At 38.2% G+C, this 22,148-nt stretch overlaps 1 protein-coding gene across 1 annotated transcript in view; it reads right to left on the bottom strand.

Annotated features, from left to right (window-relative positions):
* Window positions 1-22,148, bottom strand: part of PDE1A (phosphodiesterase 1A, calmodulin-dependent) — a 165,208-nt gene that overhangs the window by 12,601 nt on the left and 130,459 nt on the right. Inside the window, exons 10-14 of the mRNA XM_009332250.1 lie at window positions 18,604-18,705; window positions 18,364-18,484; window positions 14,459-14,540; window positions 12,918-13,038; window positions 9,966-10,150 (exon numbers count right to left, since the gene is read on the bottom strand). Coding sequence (XP_009330525.1) covers window positions 9,966-10,150; window positions 12,918-13,038; window positions 14,459-14,540; window positions 18,364-18,484; window positions 18,604-18,705 — 611 coding nt within the window. The remainder of the gene's footprint in view (window positions 1-9,965; window positions 10,151-12,917; window positions 13,039-14,458; window positions 14,541-18,363; window positions 18,485-18,603; window positions 18,706-22,148) is intronic.

The raw sequence follows: 22,148 nt of genomic DNA, 5'->3' as shown, positions 1-22,148 counted from the left end.
TTTCGTAAATTCAGATTTTAGAATCTGTATACTACCATAAAAGATACAAAACACTATCAATTTAAAAAGTGCAAGCATTGCAGTTTGAACAACACCTCCACAAAATAGTTGCGTGATATTGCATAAAATTTCTAACTTGGCTGTGCACACTGTATGAAGGAAGGAAACCAAGCACTGAGATATTTATTGAGTTCAACTGGCAGCTCCCAGAAACTCTGGTTGTGAGTGACCAGTCCAAATCCAGACCAAAAGTGACTGCATATGACAACTGAAAGATAGTCCAGTCTGTAATCACATTTCTACCACAGTCAACATCTGGCATCTTCGTCACCTCACTTTTCTGAATCCAAAGTAAGTTCTCACTAAAGTACAATTTGGCCTGTGAAATGGGATGGAAAGGAATACCTCCAAACCTGAACTGACATGCAGAAGCATGGAACAGTTAAATAATTTCCTTCTTTTGTCAGTTCTTACACTTCCTATCATACTTTTTAAAAAAAATAAAAATTTGAGCAATTTCTAAATTGTTAAGCCAGTTTTTTTTACAAAGTTTAGAAACCTGCTTGTTTTGGACTCCAAATCTTCTGAAACTTGGACAGGTACTCTTTTTCTACAGACTTCAATGCAGCTCTTACAAAGAAGTGGTTAGGCTAAAGACATTAAGAAATATGCATATGCAACTTGAAGCAAATCTGATGTTCAATCCAGATATGTTAATTAAAGCATCTGTCACTCATGGTATAATCTACCTACTTAAGGCTTTTGTCCCAAGAAACTGGTTTATGTGCCACATTTGCCTCCATATGGCAAAGCTATAAGCATTTTTCCTTAAGTTTATAGAAAAGCCAAGGAAATTCCAAGATAAAATATTTCAGATGCTGCTCAGATGCATCCGTAAGTTGAGGAAAGCAAAGCCGAACCAAAATCATACATAAAATTGTAATATTAACTTAGCTCACACTACAAAAGGTGCTTTTTTTAACTTGAAAGCTGGTAAGAACAGACAGTTTTTTTCTCACAGAATGGTGTTTTAGGACAATGCTAAGGAGCATTCAGGTTTGTCTTGGTGTGACTAGGTGGCTGACCACTTTATTCTAATATTAGAAGTCTCAGAATATTCATATAGGCAAAACCCACTATTATTTTTTAGTTCATAAAGCTGAATATCTAAAAAAATTGCTTTTCTTCACTCCCTACCAAACTTAAACTGGCAAATGATTGAACAATTTAATCAGAACAATGCTGATGGCCTGTTCTTAACTTCTGTCTTTCTGGACTCTTATTTCTATGACTGCTCTTGAGATGATCTCAAGCATGTCTATTTAAGGATGTCTAAAACACAGCCAAACTCTAACTCAGGTCTATGCACATCTGATGGATGTAGCTTTGAAATGGAGTATCTCTGTACCAAGTTACACCTGATAACATACTAGTTAAATGTCATACCTATTGCATTTAAACTGGTGCCATACTATTTATTCCAGAAGTCAGTAGAAAAGAATATGTGAGAAAAATATGATCTTTTCTAAGTATGAAAAATAGTGTGGAATTTTAAAATTTGTGGCGTTAAAACTATTGCTAAACAGTAGTCTTTTTATGCTGATAATCATATCTGTGATTACCATTCCATGGTGATAAAATTTCCAAGTCACTCTCAGTTAAATAAACTTGAAGAAAAGTATCTTGTCCACTTGGGAGGAGTTTGTTCAGGGCAACAGGAGGAGTGGCTGGTAGCTGTGACTGAGACTGAGAAGCCTCAAGTACAAAATCCTCTATGATGATATCACAACTTTCATTAAGACCCCCAAACCATTTTCTTGCTATTAAGTCTCTCATTTGCTGGATGTCTGAGTCTATGTTCTGACTTGCTTTGCTCCACTCAGCTTCAATCCCTATGAAATTCACTGCCAAAAAGATGAAAAATACTGGATTCTTATGGTACATCAGCCACTTGTGGAACATGCTCTATGTGCTAGAGAAATACAGATTTCTGCTTTCCATAACAGCTAATAATTGTACTCTATATTATATAGGACCTTTATATTGTATACCATAATTGGCATTTTCTATCATTTCTGCTGTCCTATCACTCTGATGAAACAGAAATATTTAGAGTCTTTAAAAGAGGCTGAGACTGGGACAGTGACCAAATAACTAAAATTCAAGCAAGGCACTGCTAAGTTAATACCACTAATGTAAGAGAAGCAGAGCTGGCATGACGTTTGATCCCCAGTGCTGGACAGTAAAAATTGTAATAAATACTGTGGCAGAGCCTCTACCTCCATCCAGCCACGAACTGCCAGGACGCTCCGAGAGCACCAGGCAAGGCTGCTGCCCCTCACCCTGCACTGGGCTGCCAGGAAGAGCAAGTTCCTCCTCCCCTATGGGCACACACTGCTCTCCACCTGGAGATGGACATGGGGTATGTTAAATGAATAGTGTAACTTGGCATTTGCAACATTGACAATATTTAATAAGAGTAAACAGATGAATAAGATTAATAATATTAAACAACCTTCTTAGCCCTTTAGAAAACTCACCTCTTTTTTAGGGGGGTCAGTTAGGCACTGAACAGCTTAAGGATTGTCATATCCATTCAGATAAAGGCAGACAGAAGTGTGTTGTGCAGTGCAGTGAACTCAGGTTATGTGTTATTGTTGCTACTGGTTTTGCTCTCTCTGTTTTAACTTGGTAAAAGTGCCTGGAGCCAGGCCTGTTTACATATTTTCAACTGTTTGGTATTGTTTTCTTTACAGGAACCCAAGTGTTATTCAGCAAAATTTGTGTGAGTTCATCTGCAAAACAAATGGCTTCTCCTAACTGGTCTGTTAGGGGTGACTCAATCTTATCCCTCTCTTCTGTACTTCTGTGTCGTTTCTGATCTCCTACCTTAAATCACTGTCCTTCATGAGAAGCAACAATGGCATTTGATATGTAAACATGGTAGAAGTGGTGCCTTTCTTCCCTTGTGTTCAGGCTGGGCTGTTGGCAAAATAATTGTAATGCATTGTTTTGTTTGGAAAACTGGCAGGAGTTGTAAGGCAATAGCCAAATTTCAGAATAGTTGAAAAATTCTGGTACTTAGTAATTTTGCATCTGCAGAAAATATGTTAACCAGTGAAGGTGACTTCTTTCCTCTCCCCTTTTCACCAGATATTACTCTTCTTTCATTAAGTCACCTTTTTTTTTTTGGCTTAATTGAGTCTCTGAAAATTGAAGTGAGTTCTTTAAGTTCTTTTTTTTTATTGTTTGCTGGAGTGAGTGGGAGCACTGAATTCCTGTCAGCCCAATGAAGGACTAAACTATCCACGAAACACTAAAACTGTCACACGGCTCAACCTCTAGCACCATGCCATAGGACTCTGTGGTCTCCAGAGCATCACTGCTCTGCTGCTGCAGAAACTCTGGTGAGTCTGTATTATCAGCTACAACACAGATTTCCACCAGCTCAGCTACGTTACTGCCTGTGTATTCAGCAACACTTTCAGGACATGGTCTACTAAGTGTTGAGGAAGCTTTTGGGTTTGGTACTTTCTCTTCTGTATATGTTCATCAACTTTCTTTCCCTGGCCTTTCTGTAATAAGTAACAGAGCATTCAACTACTATAATCTGCACAGTACAAGGCTTATCAGATACCTTTCTGTCTCCAGCAACTGCACCACTTGAGCATGTACTGACTTAACAAGAGTGGAGAGGAAAAACACAAAAGTCATGTGTAAGCAGAACATCTCGAATCAGCTAATGGCAGAGACTGCCACAGTGCTAAACCCCAGTAAAGCAAATGTCTGCTCAATTGCTATTTTCATTGGTTGTGTTGAAAATAAGCTACAATAACTTACCCTTACAGAAAGACATAATGACACTGAAGTATTAAGAATTAGCAAACTACTGAATTAGAGAGGAAAACTGTTCATCTTCACTACGAATTAAATTAATTGAGGAATCTAATGAAGAATGCTGCTGGATGTTATGGTCTCTCTGTGTATATTACCACTAACTTTGATTTCTAGGCTTGTTTGCCTTCTTTCTTCCTGGAAAACAAAATTCCACAAAGCAGTGACAAAAGACCAAAACCGGGACAACATGGGAAGGAACTGCACCTTTCTAAAAGACATGTTCTCATATCAGCCATTTTAAAGAGAAGAGAAAGAGACCAGCAATAAGCATCAAAACTTTGCAGAAAACGAGAGGACTGATCCTGGTGCCTCTGGGACTCCCAGGTAAGTTTAAAGACATGTCCAAGAGTTCCCAACCAACCGTGATTTTTCCCAACCAACCTGCTGTTTTCAAACCCAAGAATACATTGGAGTATTTAAATACAGAGTTATTTAGACACTGATGCCTTCCACTTTCAACTCCTCACACAAATTTCACCACAGATATAGGAGTATATAAAACCTCTGCAAACCACATAATCCAGTGGCACTTGATGTCACAGCATTACATCACACAGAGAAAGTAGCAAAGGCTTAATCAGCTATTAAAACTTCTTCCTAAAAGATTTGGTTAAAAATAATTTGTGAGTTTATGGTTTCCTAGGGTGGCTACCTCCACCTTTTACTTCTCGTTTGCTGTTTAGCTGTAAGCACAGGGGCTTGAATGCTGGGACTTTCGGGACAGGAGAAGGGAGGGACATGCTGCTCTGAGCCTTCTAGAGGGAAAAGGTGTGTTTTAAGTCATGTAGTTTGTCACGTGCAGAGGCGGGCCAGCTCTCTGGTGTATACTGCAGGGGGATATATAACAGGTTCCATTATCAGGTTCAGTCATCATTCCTTAGTCTGTGATTTACCAGGTATTGCCAATACAAAACATTTCTTGCTACTCTTAGCTCAACCCATTCATTGCAATTCCTCAGACCATGGTGAAAAATTCTCCGTTTCCCACTGTTCTTAACACTTTTCTGGATTAGCTCAAAAACTGCTTATGACCTAAATGATTTAGCACTGCAATTAAAATCACTGTCACTGGTCCTAGATGAGACTCCTTTAGCCCTCTGAATTTATTTTTCTCCAACAGATGAAAACAGTCCATTAGGGTAGATTTCATGTGCCAAACTGTCAGTTGTTTTCTGTGACTGTCACACACGTCCTCCCATCACCCTCCCTTCCTAGAGGCTGCTAAATGACATTAACATGCTATCAGATCATCAGTCTCAGATTTTTGCATTTCAGCAGCTGTTGCTCTCTTCTTATTAGTGAGTCTGCAGAGAAAATCTTTCAGACAAAATGGAACCGAACCCTGTGGTTATTGTGACTGGATGTATGCAGGACTGAAAGTGCCCGAGGGGGGCCTGCAGGTACCATGCAGAGGTCTTTCAGAAGAGACATTTGTTATTCAAAGTTGCTGCCCATGGAAAAAAAAAAATGCTGATCTCTACTCCAAAGATGCAATAGTTGTCATTTTTTTCATATTTTTAATATTAAAATTAAGCACAGGACAGTGCGAGAGCCTTGTTCAGCCTCACATATTTTTCATCCCTTCCCAATGTGGTCAGTCATCCCAGACATACACCTTCGAGCCGTGCAGCACAATGCACTGCCAAAAGGTATTGAGAACATGGTTTGTCACTGATCACTTTCCAAACAAATAATGCAACCTTTGGTCAGGTCCTGTAACAGCTAATTCTTCAGAAGAGTTACATAAGCATAAAAACAAGCAACACTGCTGTTGTATTATCCTGGAGATGAACAAAGTTAGCATGCTCCAGTGATGGGCCCATTGGACTGGCAGCTGGACCCTTGGTCTGTATGCTGCATTCCCTCGTGCTATTATACGACCTGAGACGAGTGTCCTAAGCTGTCTGTGCCTCTTTTTGCTCAATTGTAGAGTGAAAATAATGATACTTATTTATCCCTGTAACTTTATTTACAATGATGTCTACTGAACAGGTGGTAAGCATGATTACTAGTCCATACTCTTTTACTCTGTTAAGAGTACCTGAACTTGCCAACCACTGACTGACTTGATTATTAAATCTTCAGAACATTTTTATAGAACAAAATAAGCATGAAGGAATAAACGTTGTAGGCATAAGGAATAAACATTGCATTTTTTAATTATTAAATCATTGTGTTACAATTCCTCTATGTTCTAAGAAGAAATGTATCATGAAGGATCTTACATGATATTCAAATCTTTCCCAACAAGTTGTGTGTTTCTTACAGCTTTCTCAGTAGGTCAATAACTTTCAGACCTTAAAATCCATTTAGCAAACATTTTCTCTAATGGAACGACCTCTCAGACTCATCTGAGCATCTTTACTGTCTATTTCCTACAACCACCGCAATTGCAAATAGCAGCAGCCATCACCCCTATGTGTTGAAAAAAGCACAGGATGGAATGGTCTCTTTATCACTGTGTTGAGTTGAACAAAGACAGATTATCTGGTGATTAGGGGTTTGGAATATTAATTAAACATCAAGGCTTTCAAATTAGAATCCCAGATGTTTGATCATTATGGTAATTCCCTGTTAACAGCATTCCCTGAAAGGCCTGAGAAACATTCCTCTAATTCTCCAGTGGTGAAAGGTTGAGGACCCTTAGGCTATCAAGCACTGAGCTGCTCTGCATCAATTATACAAGACATGGCCTTTTTAGCAAAATGGAGCCATCTTATTTAGTGAGCCTTCTGTTAAGAAAGCTCTCAAACAGCTGCCTAGGTAGATGAATGCTTTCCTTACTAACACAGGCTTTTCCAAAACAAAGCACACTGTTCCTTGCACAAGCTGCTTGCTCCAAATCAAGTCGCAGCAGCAACTACCTTTTCAGGGAGGGGCAGCACCAGCAGCTGGGCCTGCTACATCTCCAGGAAAGCTACCCTGTCAACAGCATTGTCAGTGTGTCTTGGTCTCCTGCTCTGGCCTGTCTAGGCATAGGAGTCAGACCATCTTCCTCAGCCCTCGCTCACCTCTGGCTGAACTGCCTCCCAACCAGTGCTACCTGTGTAGCCTTATCCTGAAAAGGTGAGAAGCTGGAACAAGTTCAAGTCATGCTCAGGAAATTATATGGATTGCTGCTCGTTTCCTTTCTATATTACTTGTGTATCTGTATTACTACATTTTATAGAGGCAACTTCTCCTGAGCCTGTGAACTAATCTGAGAACAATGTCTAGTGTTTGCAGAGCCCACTGACAAGAATGCAGATGGTTCTTTTAACAGCACAAGTACTGTTTGTCACAGGCAGCTCAGGAAGTGTGTTTGGAGATCCACGCTAACAGCCAGCCTGCTTACTACCATGGCATACTGCCCTCATACACGTGACCTTCTCAGTGCACTCAGCTCTGCGGTTTGTCATAAATTACCTAGCTAGGAATAATGATAGCAATAACAAAACTCCTTTCACCTGGCAGTGATTTACCCCTGGTATTTCTTCCCTCAGTACATGCTCCTACTAACATATGAATAAAACACAACTTCATACCTATGCCCAGAGCAACCTAAAGACTTTTCATCAAGCAATAGAGTCAGAAAAGGTAACAGGAGATCCAGGCAGGATGGAACAAATTACCTGAAGTTCAAGGTCTCAGGTTATTCACCTATAAGCTTAGTCAAACTTGAGTGCAATCTGAAAGGAATTTCAATTGGAAAGGGGATGTATTTCAATATTTTTCATTCTTTACTAGATGTTAATTTTGCACAGTCTGATTAAGGATTTTCAGCCTTTGCAGGGTGCAGCTCCAGAACAGATATACTGCTGATCTGGACCAGTTGGGGAAGATTCCTTCTCCCATTATGTGACAAGGAACTTACGTGCTACCTCATAGTGCTCTATAGAGCGCTACGTTCACTTAGTGAAAACCTCTTTTCCAGCAGCCCTTAGTGCCCACATACAAAGTGCTCACGCATTGCTTGCAAAAAACGAATGGAAAATATCTTAACTTTCACAGAACCTATACAATCCCCCCACAGCTTTTATTAAAAAACTTATTGTCTGTGTACTAACAAAATATAAATCTGTACTCAAAAGTATTTGCGCTATTCACAAGGTTCCTCTAGATTCTAGCCAGGCACCCTGAAGGTCTCCATGTCATGTTCCAGTCAACTGCAGATGTTGCTGCAAGTAGTCTCTTTATGGGCGCAGTTTTCTATAAATCTCTTCCTTGTTCTCACAGAGGTTTTGCAAAACAGATTCAACCACAGTCACACAGAGCAGATATTGCTCATCAAGCTCTGGCCTCAGCACCAGCTATTTCCACTTACCCATCAGTTTTCCTAATGTACATTCTACTGTAATTCCACAACTCTGTTCAGGAAATACTTAGACATACTTTCATTAGGTTGATGGAAGAAAAGAAGAGCATCCTAGAATATGGACAACCACAATCTCAACAAAGTCCATGGAGTCTTGAACATTAACAGCTCTGTTTTTCACAGAAGAAAGTTGCCCAGAGTTTCCTGGATCTTGCTGGGCCTCACATTAATATTGACTGTATAGACAAACAATTCTTAAATCTCTTGCTGTGAGAAGCTTTGTGTTTTCAATGGCTGTCAACAGCCCAGTAAAACTGGGCTAAATCTATCAGTAATTTATAGAGCACTACAAAGCACTGGAAATGAAGGGGAAATAATCTTTTTGATAGCACTGTACACCTCCAAAACAATATACCAAAAAGCTGATGTACCACAATCAAACTGGTTAGTTAGATGTAACTGCAAATGGCAAACTTCCAGACAGCAAGTTCTCCATTCTTCTGTATTGAGGGACCTTCCACGTAGGGCTGCTTCATTTCTGCAGGCTGTAGCTAAGTGGTCTTGGGCACCCTGATGGTCTGCTATTACTACTGATCATCGCAAATTAGCAGCTTTGTCCTTTTGCCCAGTCAGTATTAGCTGGACAATACCAAAAGAGGCAATTGATCATATGAAGCTGCTCATGAAGAAGAGACAATATTAGTTAAACCTCCTCCTCAGCTGCCCCTTCTACCTAACTCTCAAGTCATTGTCACAATAGATTATGGAAGCTTGTTCTTACTTAATATTCTCCTAACAAGAATATTCATTCACAATTTAGCATTAAATGAGATTTTAGCACTGCTCAGCAGTGTTTTTCTTTCTTGTCTGATACCTCTTTGAGAAAAAAGATGCTGCTTTGGATGATGGGATGAAAGACAAGGCTGGCACTGGGTTCCAGGACACCATTCCCTGCAGTCAGTATCAGGTCATGTACAGCAAGACCAGTCCCAGCAGTGAAACACTATACCAAAATATTCCAGGTGCTTACTCGGAAACAACACAGACTGTGGTCAAAATATTCCCAAATACCATTCACTTAACCTGGATCAAGGTTATAAATTGTGTTCAACAATTATCACAAATCATTTCATTCAGAAAACTGCAACCCCAAACAATTTTCAGGTATGGCTTATGAATTAAGATGCTTGATGCAGGTTTGGCTTTATTAACTATCAACCAGCAAATGAAGAGTCACTTTTTGCCTAGTTTGGGTCTAATATACGCTGTGATTGCCCAAATCTTTAGATCCACCGAGTCATTTAAATAATTGCCTACAGCATAGTCCCAAGAAGCCTGCAATATTGAATTTTGTTCCATACAGTGGGGAACAAATAGCATTTCTAATAGCAAAGTACAACTTTTACATTTCCTAAGAAAAGTGGCAGCACATACTACTTTGAATTGTTGATTTTGGCATTTAAAGCAGATGTCAGTATCAGTTATGATTAAATGTGCAAGAATGCACATTTCTAAACCAGACCTCTAAAGATAAGCTGAGCAGCACAGAGCCTTATTGTACATGCTATAAGATTTCCTCTCATCGCCTGACCAGCTACACCTCTTTATACCTCCCGGGAGAGCAAAACAGGACCATCTAAACAAACATTAAGACATAAAATATATGAATACAAGACAACTACATATTTGTATAGGTTGAAGGAAGTTAAAAAATGAAAGTAGGGGAGATCTTAGGGAGTAACCTATAAAAACATTCCACCTTACTATATCATACCTTCCACTGCTAATTCTTTCCATCTTTCTTTGTTTGCTTGAATGATCTTCATCAAGTTGTCCTTAAAGCTCGTTAGGTCTACAGTTGCTAGAGAATTTTCTGTGTGAGTCCCTCCATCACTTGTATTTTTAAAACTGGGTCGTCTTTGTGCTTCAACATTGCTTACTGCTCCCAAACTATTTTGGCTGCAGAAGGGAAAAAACCCTAAATGATGAACACAGTCAGGCAATTTTGATGATACACAAACAGTTAATTTGAATCAAATTCCATAGGACCTACATGCAGTCACTAACTCAAAATAATAGTTTTCACCAAAGAGTGCCTAAGATACAAGAGATTTCTTCAACTCATGAAGCTGTAACCTGGGACCAATTTTTACCGACCTTTTTCCAGGGAATTCTTGAAAAAAAGTGATAGATGAAAATACATTACTTGTAAGTCGGTTCTTGAAAGAATGTTTATGTAGCCATTTTGGAGCAGCTTCTTAGCTGTGTTTTTGAACAGTGAATGGTATCTTTGGGGCTCACAGGAAAGACATCTGATTGTTATTTGTTGACCCATTTAAAAAAGGCAAGACACAAAAGTATATGACAGGTAAGTAAGTTCAGCTTCAGCTGAAAATTCTCTTCAAGGTACATGCCTTCAAGTGCAGTCAAAGCAGGATTTGATACAGTGGCTTTAAAATCCACTTAAGAGCTACTGCAGCTACCTTACACATCAGGTAAGGTAGAAGTCAAATTGATTATTTGTATGTGAATATGCAGATACATGTAAAGGTGGGGGAAAAAAGAATGCACTCTCTTTTTTCCTTAGGATTAAAAAATCAGACCTATTTCTGGCCTTGTACAGTTAATCATGTCAGGTTTTGTTTACTCGATTACGCTGCGTAGTTTATCTCTTTTGTACCAAAGACAGATGTTAATACGCATACAAATGGATTTCCATTAATCAGAAAATATAGTTGCAGCGAACATATCAGTGAGAACTGCACAAGAAGAGTCAACTTCAATTTCCGTGTGCTCCAGAGATGTTGAATAGGATATAATGGAAAGAATAGCCTATAATTCTAATATTTTCCAGGCACCGCAGTGAAAGTCATACCATATACTCATGGTGTCCACCCAGTAATGTTTGTGTAACTCTGCCAGCTCAGACATTTCTGTATCATGCTATAGGCTCTCCACTCTCTTGTTAAGTGTAGTCCTTGATTACATACTAAGAAAAAATCCCCTTATCCTCCATCTCACATGAGGAAACTTTGCTGGATCATAAGCCTTTTTTCATCTACCACTCAGTCACAAACATCAACCAAAAACAAAACCTGGAGCTACTAATCATGTGCAGCTGCTAACCACTCATTTGGGAATAAGTGAGTAGCTAAACAAGTTTGTTATCAATAATGCCTTGGTTTAGCACTGTTCCACAAAACACTAAGAACACTGTCATAAATACCTACTTCTAGTAACTTCTACTTACTTCTAGTAACCGAAATATATGTAAACTCATGATCAGAAAAGAGCTAGGTTCATCATTTTGCTATTAAAATCTAGCTGATGCATAGCAAATGAAAAATTGCCCTGCAGAGTTATCATATTAGTAGCCTCAATGAAAGCTCAAATTACAGTTTTAAAATGAAAAAAATGTAGTAACAGAGGCAATATTTGTAAAAGCAGCATCTGATTATTGAACGATGCTTTCAGCGTGGAGTCACTCAGATAACATTGTCTGTCATAGCTAGTTTGTTTTATAGACAACTTCTATCATGATACAGAAATCAAGACCTTGATGGGGCAAACCCCCCCCCCACCCCGCATCTCACTTATGCTGTATTTAGATCTCTCAAGTGGAATATAAGCGGAATCAATTTTGTCTCAAGTGTATATATCAAATAATACTAAAATGGAAAGGTGAAGAAGGAAAGTGACCTACAGCATAATAAAACCCAGAAAAAAACCTGAAACCACCTTCACCACCTCCACTTCCAATTGTCTCTCAGAAAGCAAAGAGTGACTTTTGGTACTGTCAGTTAAAATTATACTGAAAATGGCTCAAGATAAGAGAACTAAGAACTTCAATAATCTATTGCAAAGATTATAGTCAAAGGAAAAAAAATGTTATTAGATATGCTGTAGAAAATCAACTTTATATTTTATATGTGTGTATTCTGCTCGTTATTGTGGTTTTGCCTTTTTATATTGTTGTGGTTTAACCCGGCAGGCAGCTAAACACCACACAGCCATTCACTCACTCCCCACCCTCCCCAGTGGGATGGGGGAGAGAATCAGAAAAAAAAGTAAAATTCATGGGTTGAGATAAAGGCAGTTTAATAGGGCAGAAAAGGAAGGGATAATAATAATAATAATAATAATGATGATAAAAGAATATACAAAATAAGTGATGCACAATGCAATTGCTCACCACCCGCCAACCGATGCCCAGCCAGCTCCCGAGCAGCGGTCGCCGCCCCCTGGCTAACTCCCCCCACTTTATATACTGAGCATGACGTCACATAGTATGGAATGTCCCTTTGGCCAGTTTGGGTCAGCTGTCCTGGCTGTGCCCCCTCCCAGCTTCTTGTGCACCTCCAGCCTTCTCAGTCAGTAGAGCATGGGAAGCTGAAAAGGCCTTGACTAGTGTAAGCACTACTTAGCAACAACTAAAACATGGGTGTGTTATCAATATTATTCTCCTACTAAATCCAAAACACAGCCCTGTACCAGCTACTAGGAAGAAAATTAACTCTATCCCAGCCAAAACCAGGACCTACATGCACGATCGTCCACAGTCAATGGAGTAATAGCATATTGCAAATACAGCACAGCACCACATGGTGGCAATACTGTACAGCTAGTTATGTTACTTTTCCAACTGTTAAAATAATTGCGATAATTCTGAGAATGACATTATTATGTTAGTTTATGTTAGTTCAATAACTAAGCAGTGTATTCATACCTGGGTGTCCCAAATGCAGGACTTTCAGATTTTGATGCTTCCTCTATAAGAGGCATAACAATTTTCTCCATTGAGTCCGTAAGAAGAGAAAATGTTGGTTCTACTATGAAATCAATGAAACCTAAAGAAGAAAAAGAGAGAACATCAGATTTTACATTTTCACAGCTCTCAAACCTAAAAATAAATACTTGATATCAGGCTGATTTTCTGCTGTAGTCCTGATTCAATATACTAGATACCACTAGTATAATCTTGAGGAAAAAAACACAACTAAAAACAAAAACACCTGAAGCTGTACAGATATAGCTAGATATTAATAATTATAGCTTTTCATTCCTTTTTCTTGTAAATTTTATGCACTGCAGAACACACCTACCATTTGAAATGAATATTAATTATTGAATAGAAGGGTCTAGTTGAGCCAAGGAGCTAGAAGTCATACTGTCTCTTTTACCATTCAGATCTTCTTGCCAAGGAGTTAATATTTCAAACTGCTGTTTATTATTCCGTGGAGGTAAAGTGTTATTTCACAGTGTGTAGGAGTGTTCTGTCAAATCAGTGAAGAGAACAAGTAATATCCTTAGGAGACAGCATTCATCCCACAGTTCTGAGATGTCAGCTCTGAACAATGTCTTTTACATTTTAAAGTGCTCATCAAGGTATGGAATGACACAGTGAGAGAATGAAGCATTATTCTCTGCTGAGCAATTAACAGAAAAAAAACCTGCTAAAACATGAGCTAGCGATGGATTTCCAGATGTCTTCATACTCTAACCATGCAACACAGCACAAAGGTGAGCAACAGGGCTTCAGCCTAGGATCCAGCTTCCCTCCTGCAGTAGGTATGATGCTTAAGCATGTTGCCTTTCAAGTCCCAGTGAAATGGAATAAAGGACATTTTGAGTGACAAGATCAGACAGGATGACATGCTTCAGTTCAAGGATAAGACACTGTCACCTGTAGAATCTCTCCCCGAGTACTGTGTTCACTCACATGAAGGGTACAGCTATTGGTAGGACATACTGCAGTTAGGATTGACAGGAACAGAATGCAGTGGTCCTTGTCAACCCAAGGAGGCTTGACGCTGTGTAGTTTGACCCTGCCACACTGACAGTCTTAACTGCAGTCCAGAGATCTGATGTATGAATTAGCTTTAAGTTGAGATGCATCTACAAAACGGTACTAGGCTTTCAGATTGTAGTAGAGACAGACCTGTGAGTTTTTGAGCAAGAGTCAATCTGTCTGAGGACATGATCTACCAAACTCTAAAGCGTGTACAGTAAAACTTGGGCTCACGTCCAGTACTTTGGTTAATCCCTCTCCTTGACATTGCATGTGCTGAAATAACTTCATGGTCTTCTGAGACCAGCGCATTTCTGCTGTAAGAGCATATGAGTTTGGTGAACAGATAGGTGCAAAGAAATACCTTCTATATGACGGCATTTGGAACATTTAAAATTCAAAATGGGTATAAGAAGAGTCCACATGATTTTACGTGCTCCTACACATACAAGAAAAAGAAAAACACAACTTGCCATTACCTATTTGGGACTGAGCTACCAAAGTAGACTTGCGGTCACAGAGTGGTGAAAACTGAAGACCTAAAGCAGCCTCCTTGTCTCCCTGCAAACAACAACATTTAATATTATAAGCACATATTTGATAGAGGGACAGAGAGACAAAGGAATCTGAACATTTTTAGTATTTATTCAACAGATTACTTTGTTCACTTATACTCCTGAATAAAAACAACCCACAGGCAAAAAAACCCTCATTATTTATCTTTACATTTTCAGGAAAAGTAAGTCAAAATTCTAACTTACATTTGATGATTTTTACATAAAGGAACTTATTGCAAGCAAGTTCTTTTCAAAAGCAAGGCGTCTGCCAATGAGATTTAACATGTATGAAGTCCTTCAATATTCAGAGTTTAGTCCTGCTGATCCCAGATGTAATGGGATTGGAGAATTTAGACAGGTTTGTAACAGTATGCCAAACGCTGTGTTTCCTTCTGTTACATTCATTTATCCAACGTGTAAAATTTCTTCAGTGGATTTACACGGGTCAAGGGCATGATCTGACTTGAACTCATTCTCACTAGCAAGCATGTCTCTCTGCTGCTGAAGCCATAAAAAAGCACAAGCTCGATTTCATTACTCAGATGACTTGTACAAACCTAGTTCTGAAAATATTTCAACACCTAACACATTAAAAGAGGTTTTTTTTCATAACAGTATTAACAGACAGGGGGATGTTATCTCCATTTTCAGCATGGTAGACCAACTGACTTGCAAAAGCTCAAAAAGAAAGTCTGGTGGTGAAAAAAAAACCCTGAAAAGACATCTTTCAAAGGAGGCTATAATTTGTGTTGCTGGACAAACCTGGCCCCAAGAAGCACTGACATTATAGATATAGGAAAACTTAGTCTTTCAAGTAAAATGGCTCTACATATTACGTTAGTCATGGAGAGTGCTGTTTCATGATCATTCAGTGGGGAGCAGTACATGAACATTTTCCCAAAAATCTCATCAGAAGCTGATGGATGAAGGGGGCAGTATCAACCTTCCTTAGTCTTTTCATTATATATTATTGAATTAGATTTGGGAAAAGTTTAGAACTATAATATCAATAAAACCATTTCAGCCACAGGAACAGAAGTAGCTCACAGATTGTGTTTCATGTGGAAGTGGAGAATTTTATCACTATGGCCTTTAAATTTTACGCCCAAGTGTTCATAATTTGACTTCAGAGTGTAGAAGAACACATGAACGCTTACTACTAGGGGCAGTGCTAGTGGTATCTCCATGTAAATGCAGGAGTCAGATTGTGATATAATATAAACTCGGGGTGGTTCTAACAATTTCAGCCATTGTTGAATACAGGACTTCTAAAGCAATATAAATTTTGTAATCTTCCCTTAACTAGGTATTAAAAAAGAGAAAATTACACAGTAGCAAAGAATCAGTTTGAATTTTTTTATGTTTTTAAGCAGCTCTTTACCCTAATTATGAATTACTTTCCAATTAATATAATACATAATTAATATTTAAATGTCATGTAAGTCTAAGTCTATTGTAAATTGTAATAATGGACACAGCATTGATATTTAAATTGATCATTACAATTTCATGAGATTTAAAATAAAAAAAATCAAAAAACTCACTGGACAAATTCTCTTTTTGTGCTTTTGGATCTATTCAGACTGACAGCACAATGCTATAGGAGCTGTGATACTTCTTTGAGTTCCTTGAACTATGTATTTCTTTATTTTTAAGGTTTTGAGATGGGTAGATGTATTTCTATTTTAAACAAGTAGCTCAGATTTTCCTTGGCATTGTAACACACTTTCTGTAGTCCTTGCTTTTAATCTTAAAGCGTTGCTTGGCTTTTTCCCTGAAGTTAACCCTGGCACATATTTTAACTGTTAGCTGCAGTTAACAAACTTTTTGTCGAGGTGAAAGTTCATTTTTTGCTGGTGCTCACTACTTTGAAAGCTGCCTGTTAAAGCATTGTTTTTGCACCAGCAGTTTCAGGCTCTGCTGCTTTTTCCCATAAGGCAGTAGAAGTAGTTGAATTACTATTTTTAAAGAAAAGGAGGAATTAGTGGGTTTTGTATACATTTGGACTACTTCATCCTGGCTGACACAGATTTGGAAATCCCAGAGATTTCCGCCACACACACTCAGATCAACAGACCAGAGGATGCACAACCAAGCCAGTGCATCTAGGAAGCAGGAGACCTACTGTGTCTGCACTGCTCAGTGCATTTATATATGTACAGTTACTTCATCACATGTTAAATGTGTTGGAACTACTCCACACACGCTGTTCTAAGTAGTACATATAAAGAGGGATTCAGTTCTTTGCACACTCCTCTACAGCCTGAAAGACTTTCACAATTTGTACTGCTGAGTTGCAGAAATACATATATGGTGATTTGATTCTATTGTTAAATGCCTTCTGAAGACTTTGAGCAGCTTATTTGGGATCCAGTTACTTCTTCTAATGAAAGGATAAAGGAATAACTAAAACATTAGCTGATCCTATGCACTCAAAGACCAATGTGGTACTGTTTATTGCTAATGCTACATCCACTTGACTGGACATATTGCCTCACTGTCCCATGGGCCCTGTCTAGTCCGACTCTCTGTGTCTAAAATGTTTTTACAGTTGGTCATTTCTGACCTTTTCAAGTAAAATATATCTGGGGTAATCTGCTCCTCCTCTTTCAAGTTCGAAATCCTCATCATTTCCATTTACAGAAGCAGACACAAACTCATGACCCTACTCAGTATTTCCACAAAACTTAGTCCATTCATTATTTAGATTAAGACACCAGCTCTCCAATCTGTCTCCCCAGTGCAAAGCCCAGAGTCAAGGATGTCCTGATGCTCCCTGCTGAGAATTTGTATAAAGAACCTCTAGGAACCGAGCAAGAACATTCTAGGGCAGATGGGCCTAACAACTTCATGGTTTATCATACTGACTTTTTTATTCTCTGACTCTTTTTTCCAGGGTGACCCATCTGATTTGAAAATGTCAGCATATAGCAAAATAACGACACTCAAGATGAGCAAGACATACACTGTTCCATTGTCTGTATTAACCATTTTTAAAACCTGTGTATAACTGTAGAAACTGTGCAATACCTAAACTGGATTTTGGTTATCAATTGTACTTCAGTAACTGTTATGTTAAAAATGTGCATGGTCACAAATATTCATTACAGGGAGAATATTCCCCCTTTGGAGAAATGTTTTTTTTCACCTGCTGTGAGTAAAGAAATGGCAGCAGTGACCCCACATCTACTGAGCTTTCTCTTTGAATTCAGTATCTTGCAGAAATGAAAAGACTTTCACAAAGGTGTGTCTTCATTTTTGTTTTAGTATATACGGCCACAGCGTTAACAGGATGATACCATCTAACCTCTGGCTTTGGATCAGGCTGTTATGAAAGCAAAACCTTCAGGTCTATGTGGCATATGCATGGCAAGCACTGGCAAGGAAAAGAAATAGGAAGGCTTTCTGAAATGTGAAATGGAGACAACTTTTTGCCTTCTTTGCTGAACATGAACTCTTCATATTTTCAAGTCCCTCATCCTACCCTGCTGGTGCTTCTTTTCAACTCAAAGCATATATAAATCTCTGTCTACAGAATGAAAACAGCTTGACAGGTTATATCATTATTGAAAGACAAAAAATGCTACAACACTCAGAATCCTGGTATCAGCTGAAATAGATATAAAGCTATGACAATTTCACCTTATTCACGCACATAAAAGTTGAATTAATGTCAGTAGCATGTACGAAGAGTAAGGAATATATACTACTGACTATGCTTGTCAATCACAACCAACGGCATCCTTGCTGGTAGACTTATGAAAAGATTTAGTTGTGTAACCATTGCTTCTTGAACTAGATTTATTAAAAGATTTTTAAAATGGCACCTGTCGAAAAAATTCTTCCATCAGGGCCATGGTCCACCGGTAGTGCAGTTCCCAGGATTTTGCTGGATGGCTTATGTCTGCTGCATGTAGAATCAAAGACATGGCTTTGGCTTTGTCTACCCTGTCAATTCAAGGACATGCTCCAATTATCTCAAAACAAAAGCAACTATTTAAATTCTTTTCTTGTACATGAGCTCATTGAAAGACTATAGATAATGAACAGAATGGAAAATAACCTACCCCTCTGTCTGCTGTAGAGTATGTCGCATTGTTTTAATTTGTTGAAAATGACCCGACATATCTGTAGACAAGACCATCTCAATGACCAAGCTACGCAACTCCCTAAGAATAATTAAAAGCAAATGACTGATTACAATTCATTTATTCTACGTTTGGTACATTTGTTTAAGCAGTACTTGTTAATTTATAACTTTCTAAACAACATCACGGGTTATATTATGTTTTAAAAAGCATTTAAATAAATTATTAACAACTTGAACTTTGTATCCTAAAGGGATTCTGTGAAAGCAATGTACTTCAGAAAATGCATTCTGCAATCATTGTTTCAGAGTCACACTGTTTTGTAATTCCTCTTTTCTAGTGTATAAACTAAAATTACATGCAGTTCTGTCACCCATTATAAGTCTTTCCTTATTTTTCCAACAGTAGAGTATTCAAAAAACCAGTCGGTCTCTGGGCTTACCACCACACAAGAGGATATATTTGTGTCTTTTATTACAACCCCCATATTAGTGCAGAGCAGGCATAACACTAAACCTAGGAAGAAGGCTGTGGAAACACTCAGAAGAGCAAGAAGTATGACATGTGAAACACTATCAACATTATACCAATATATGAACATTATGACAAACTACCCTTCATCTCAAAAATACCTTAATGCCTATTTCATGAATCAGAACAAGTTCAGGATTTATAGTTTATCTATATCTTGTTATTATGGTCAGAGATGTTGGCTTGTCCGTCAGCTTTCTATTAAATGAATATGAAAATAGCAAAACATGAATCATGTAAGAAAGTGTATTAATTCTCATTGTATATGAAAGTACATTAATTTTGTCACAAATAATTACTGATTTGGAAAATTCTGTTTCCTCGATGTAGAAGGATTGTATATAGACCATGTAGGAGTCTACTGGGTCTTTATTTACATGCTTTTTAAATGGCCTAGGAGGATTTATGTGCAAGAGTGTTGCTTATGTGTATATCGGGTACAATTCACCACATTAAATCTTTGATTATGTAGCATATATCTTCATGAGCACACTCCCAATCTTAAGGGGTGTCCAAGTAACAATTACAACAGTAGAATCCTACTTTAGTCATTCTCACTGATCTTTCATATTGTATTCATATCTTTGATTTATTTAACAACGCTTTTTTTTCAAAAGACTACATTTTAAAGAGGTAAATTGCAGTTTTCTTTAGGGCTGTTAGAATAGTTTGTTATAAAAATGATCAAGATTGCTTTTGAGCCAAATTAATTGCATATTTAAGCTGATTGTCCTCATTGATTTTTGTGTATTTATTCCTGATTTGCTTTGATGTAACTGGATAAAGACTCAATCCTCTCACTTCTACTCAATAATATGCAGCCATAGCAATTTGTGTTTAGAAAATGCCTTACTTTATCTGACCTCATAATAAGATACTAATTAATTTGCCTCCCAACTGTTCCTCCTCCACGTTGCTTTGAATCTGTACCCTTCAAACACAGCCAAACCCATTAGAAAAAAAAAAGAAAAAAAAAACAGCTAACTGCATGAAAACTGAGGGCTCTTTATTGTTAAACCCTGTTGTTTGTAAGACTGAAATAATTATCACTTCCCCTTTCTATGGGATATTTTCCTAGGAACTTTCCATGTCTGAACTTTTAAGAGTAATCAGAAATAAGCCCACCCCTACTACCCAAGACACACAGAAAAGTAGAACACTGCTTCCAGTAGATTCACACTGTGATGGCAGGAGACAAGCCCTAATTCTTACCTCCATCACCCAAATAAGGATCAACCAATGTAGCACTGTCCTCCTCACACTCTTCTGAAGATTTCAGGCAACTAAAAAGCTGCTTAACAGCAAAGAGCAGGCTCTCCACCTACAGTCCGTGGTTGTTTCCTGCCTGCGTCCCCATCCATCATCAACAGAGAGATGGAAAATTCAGAAGTGACAGGAAAATGTTAAATAAAGCTTTATGAGAGCTATGAATGCTCAGTCTACTACCATTGCACAGAAGATCACTCTTGGACTTAAACCATTCCCAAACTATTTCCCAGGGAAAAAAGACCCTCTCAGCTTCCATACTGAAGGAGACCTCAGCTGGTCTCATAGGTAACTCCTGGACAGAAATCTCTGCCCACTTCATTAAGCAGTCCACAGCTGCAGGCATTGGGATAATACAGTTAGCATTGATCATGCTACCACAGCAAAAAGTAGGCATTGCCATCTTTAGTTCTATGATGGGAAGTGGTAACAGTATTCACTTTTGGCTCATAGCGGTTTTTGGGGGCCCACAATTGGAAGATTACTGGTTTTGAGTATACAGTCTCCATTTTTCTTAAGTAAACTGTGCTGTCATCCTTTCATAACCCTCCCTATATCCATATGTCCAATAGATAGAATACTATAAAACAATAGATGCAAGATGATGTGAAAAAATGACATGAATAATGCTGTAATAAACAAGAGACAAGGAATGGCACTGAATTTCTTGGAAAAGTAGTTAACCAATAAACAGAAACCAGGTTTACCTGGATCTGTCCATGACAAAGACATTTAGTCAGTGGGAAACTAATGAGAAAATCCAGGAACACAGTAAGATCAGCAAAAGCAAGTTGGGAACTGAAGACATAAGGTTCATCTTGCAAGTTGTAGCAGTCCTGCTTTCCTCAGACAGAAGACTCCCAAGGGAAGTTGTGAAAGAAAAGCTGCTCATTATGCATTGTATATAATGCAGATTGTTTTTTCGTCTTTTTTATATAAACAGGCAATACATCAACGTATGCCTTATGACTGGAATGGTTTGAGACATTAATACCGCCTGATGACCTATAACTGTTGACATAACACATGCGGTGCTAAAACACCAGAAGCCTGGCAAATCAAAGGAGAAAGGGGGACAAAAAGGGATCCCTCTTTAGTTATTTAGGGGTGCTAAGTGAGAGAAACAAGACAATATGGAAGAGTGGAATATATTTTCAGAGTTGAGAAGAGGGTGAGAAAAGACTATGAATGTCACATGCGTTATCCACAAAGGACATCCTCATCGGAATGCTGGCAGTGTTTCCCTGCTCAGACCCAAACCCTATGTTTTAAACTTAATTGAAGCTGACAGTTTATTAGCGCATTTATCTTCTTAACATTAACATGTGGAAAAGAAAATGTAATACTATAAAGTCATTCTCAGTCACTTTGCTTCATCTTGCTGAAATAATTAGCAGAACCACAGTTTAAATAGGCAGGGGTATTAAATTTTTAAAAAAAGAAATCACTGCAACTCAAGAAAACAGATCTGACAGTAGTCAAGAAATTAATAAGTGCCAGGAAGTACATTAAAAAGTTGAACAAATTATCATTTCAATTTGCTGCCAATTTGATTCAGTGCAAACTTCAAAACTGTTAGTCTAACAGCATGAATTTCAGTACAGAACCAAGAAGTTTACTGTAGTAATAATTAGAAAATTGAAGAGGTTCTTTTAAGTGGCTAACAGATCTGTCATTGCACCAATGAACAACCGTATCTGATGACAGAGTAACAGGTATTTTTGGAT

This window comes from Pygoscelis adeliae, unplaced genomic scaffold, assembly GCF_000699105.1.
Source record: "Pygoscelis adeliae isolate BGI_AS28 unplaced genomic scaffold, ASM69910v1 Scaffold160, whole genome shotgun sequence".
Taxonomy (NCBI): Eukaryota; Metazoa; Chordata; class Aves; order Sphenisciformes; family Spheniscidae; genus Pygoscelis; species Pygoscelis adeliae.
The sequence above is the reverse complement of the archived record's forward strand: the minus strand, read 5'-3'. Positions and strand labels throughout refer to the sequence as shown.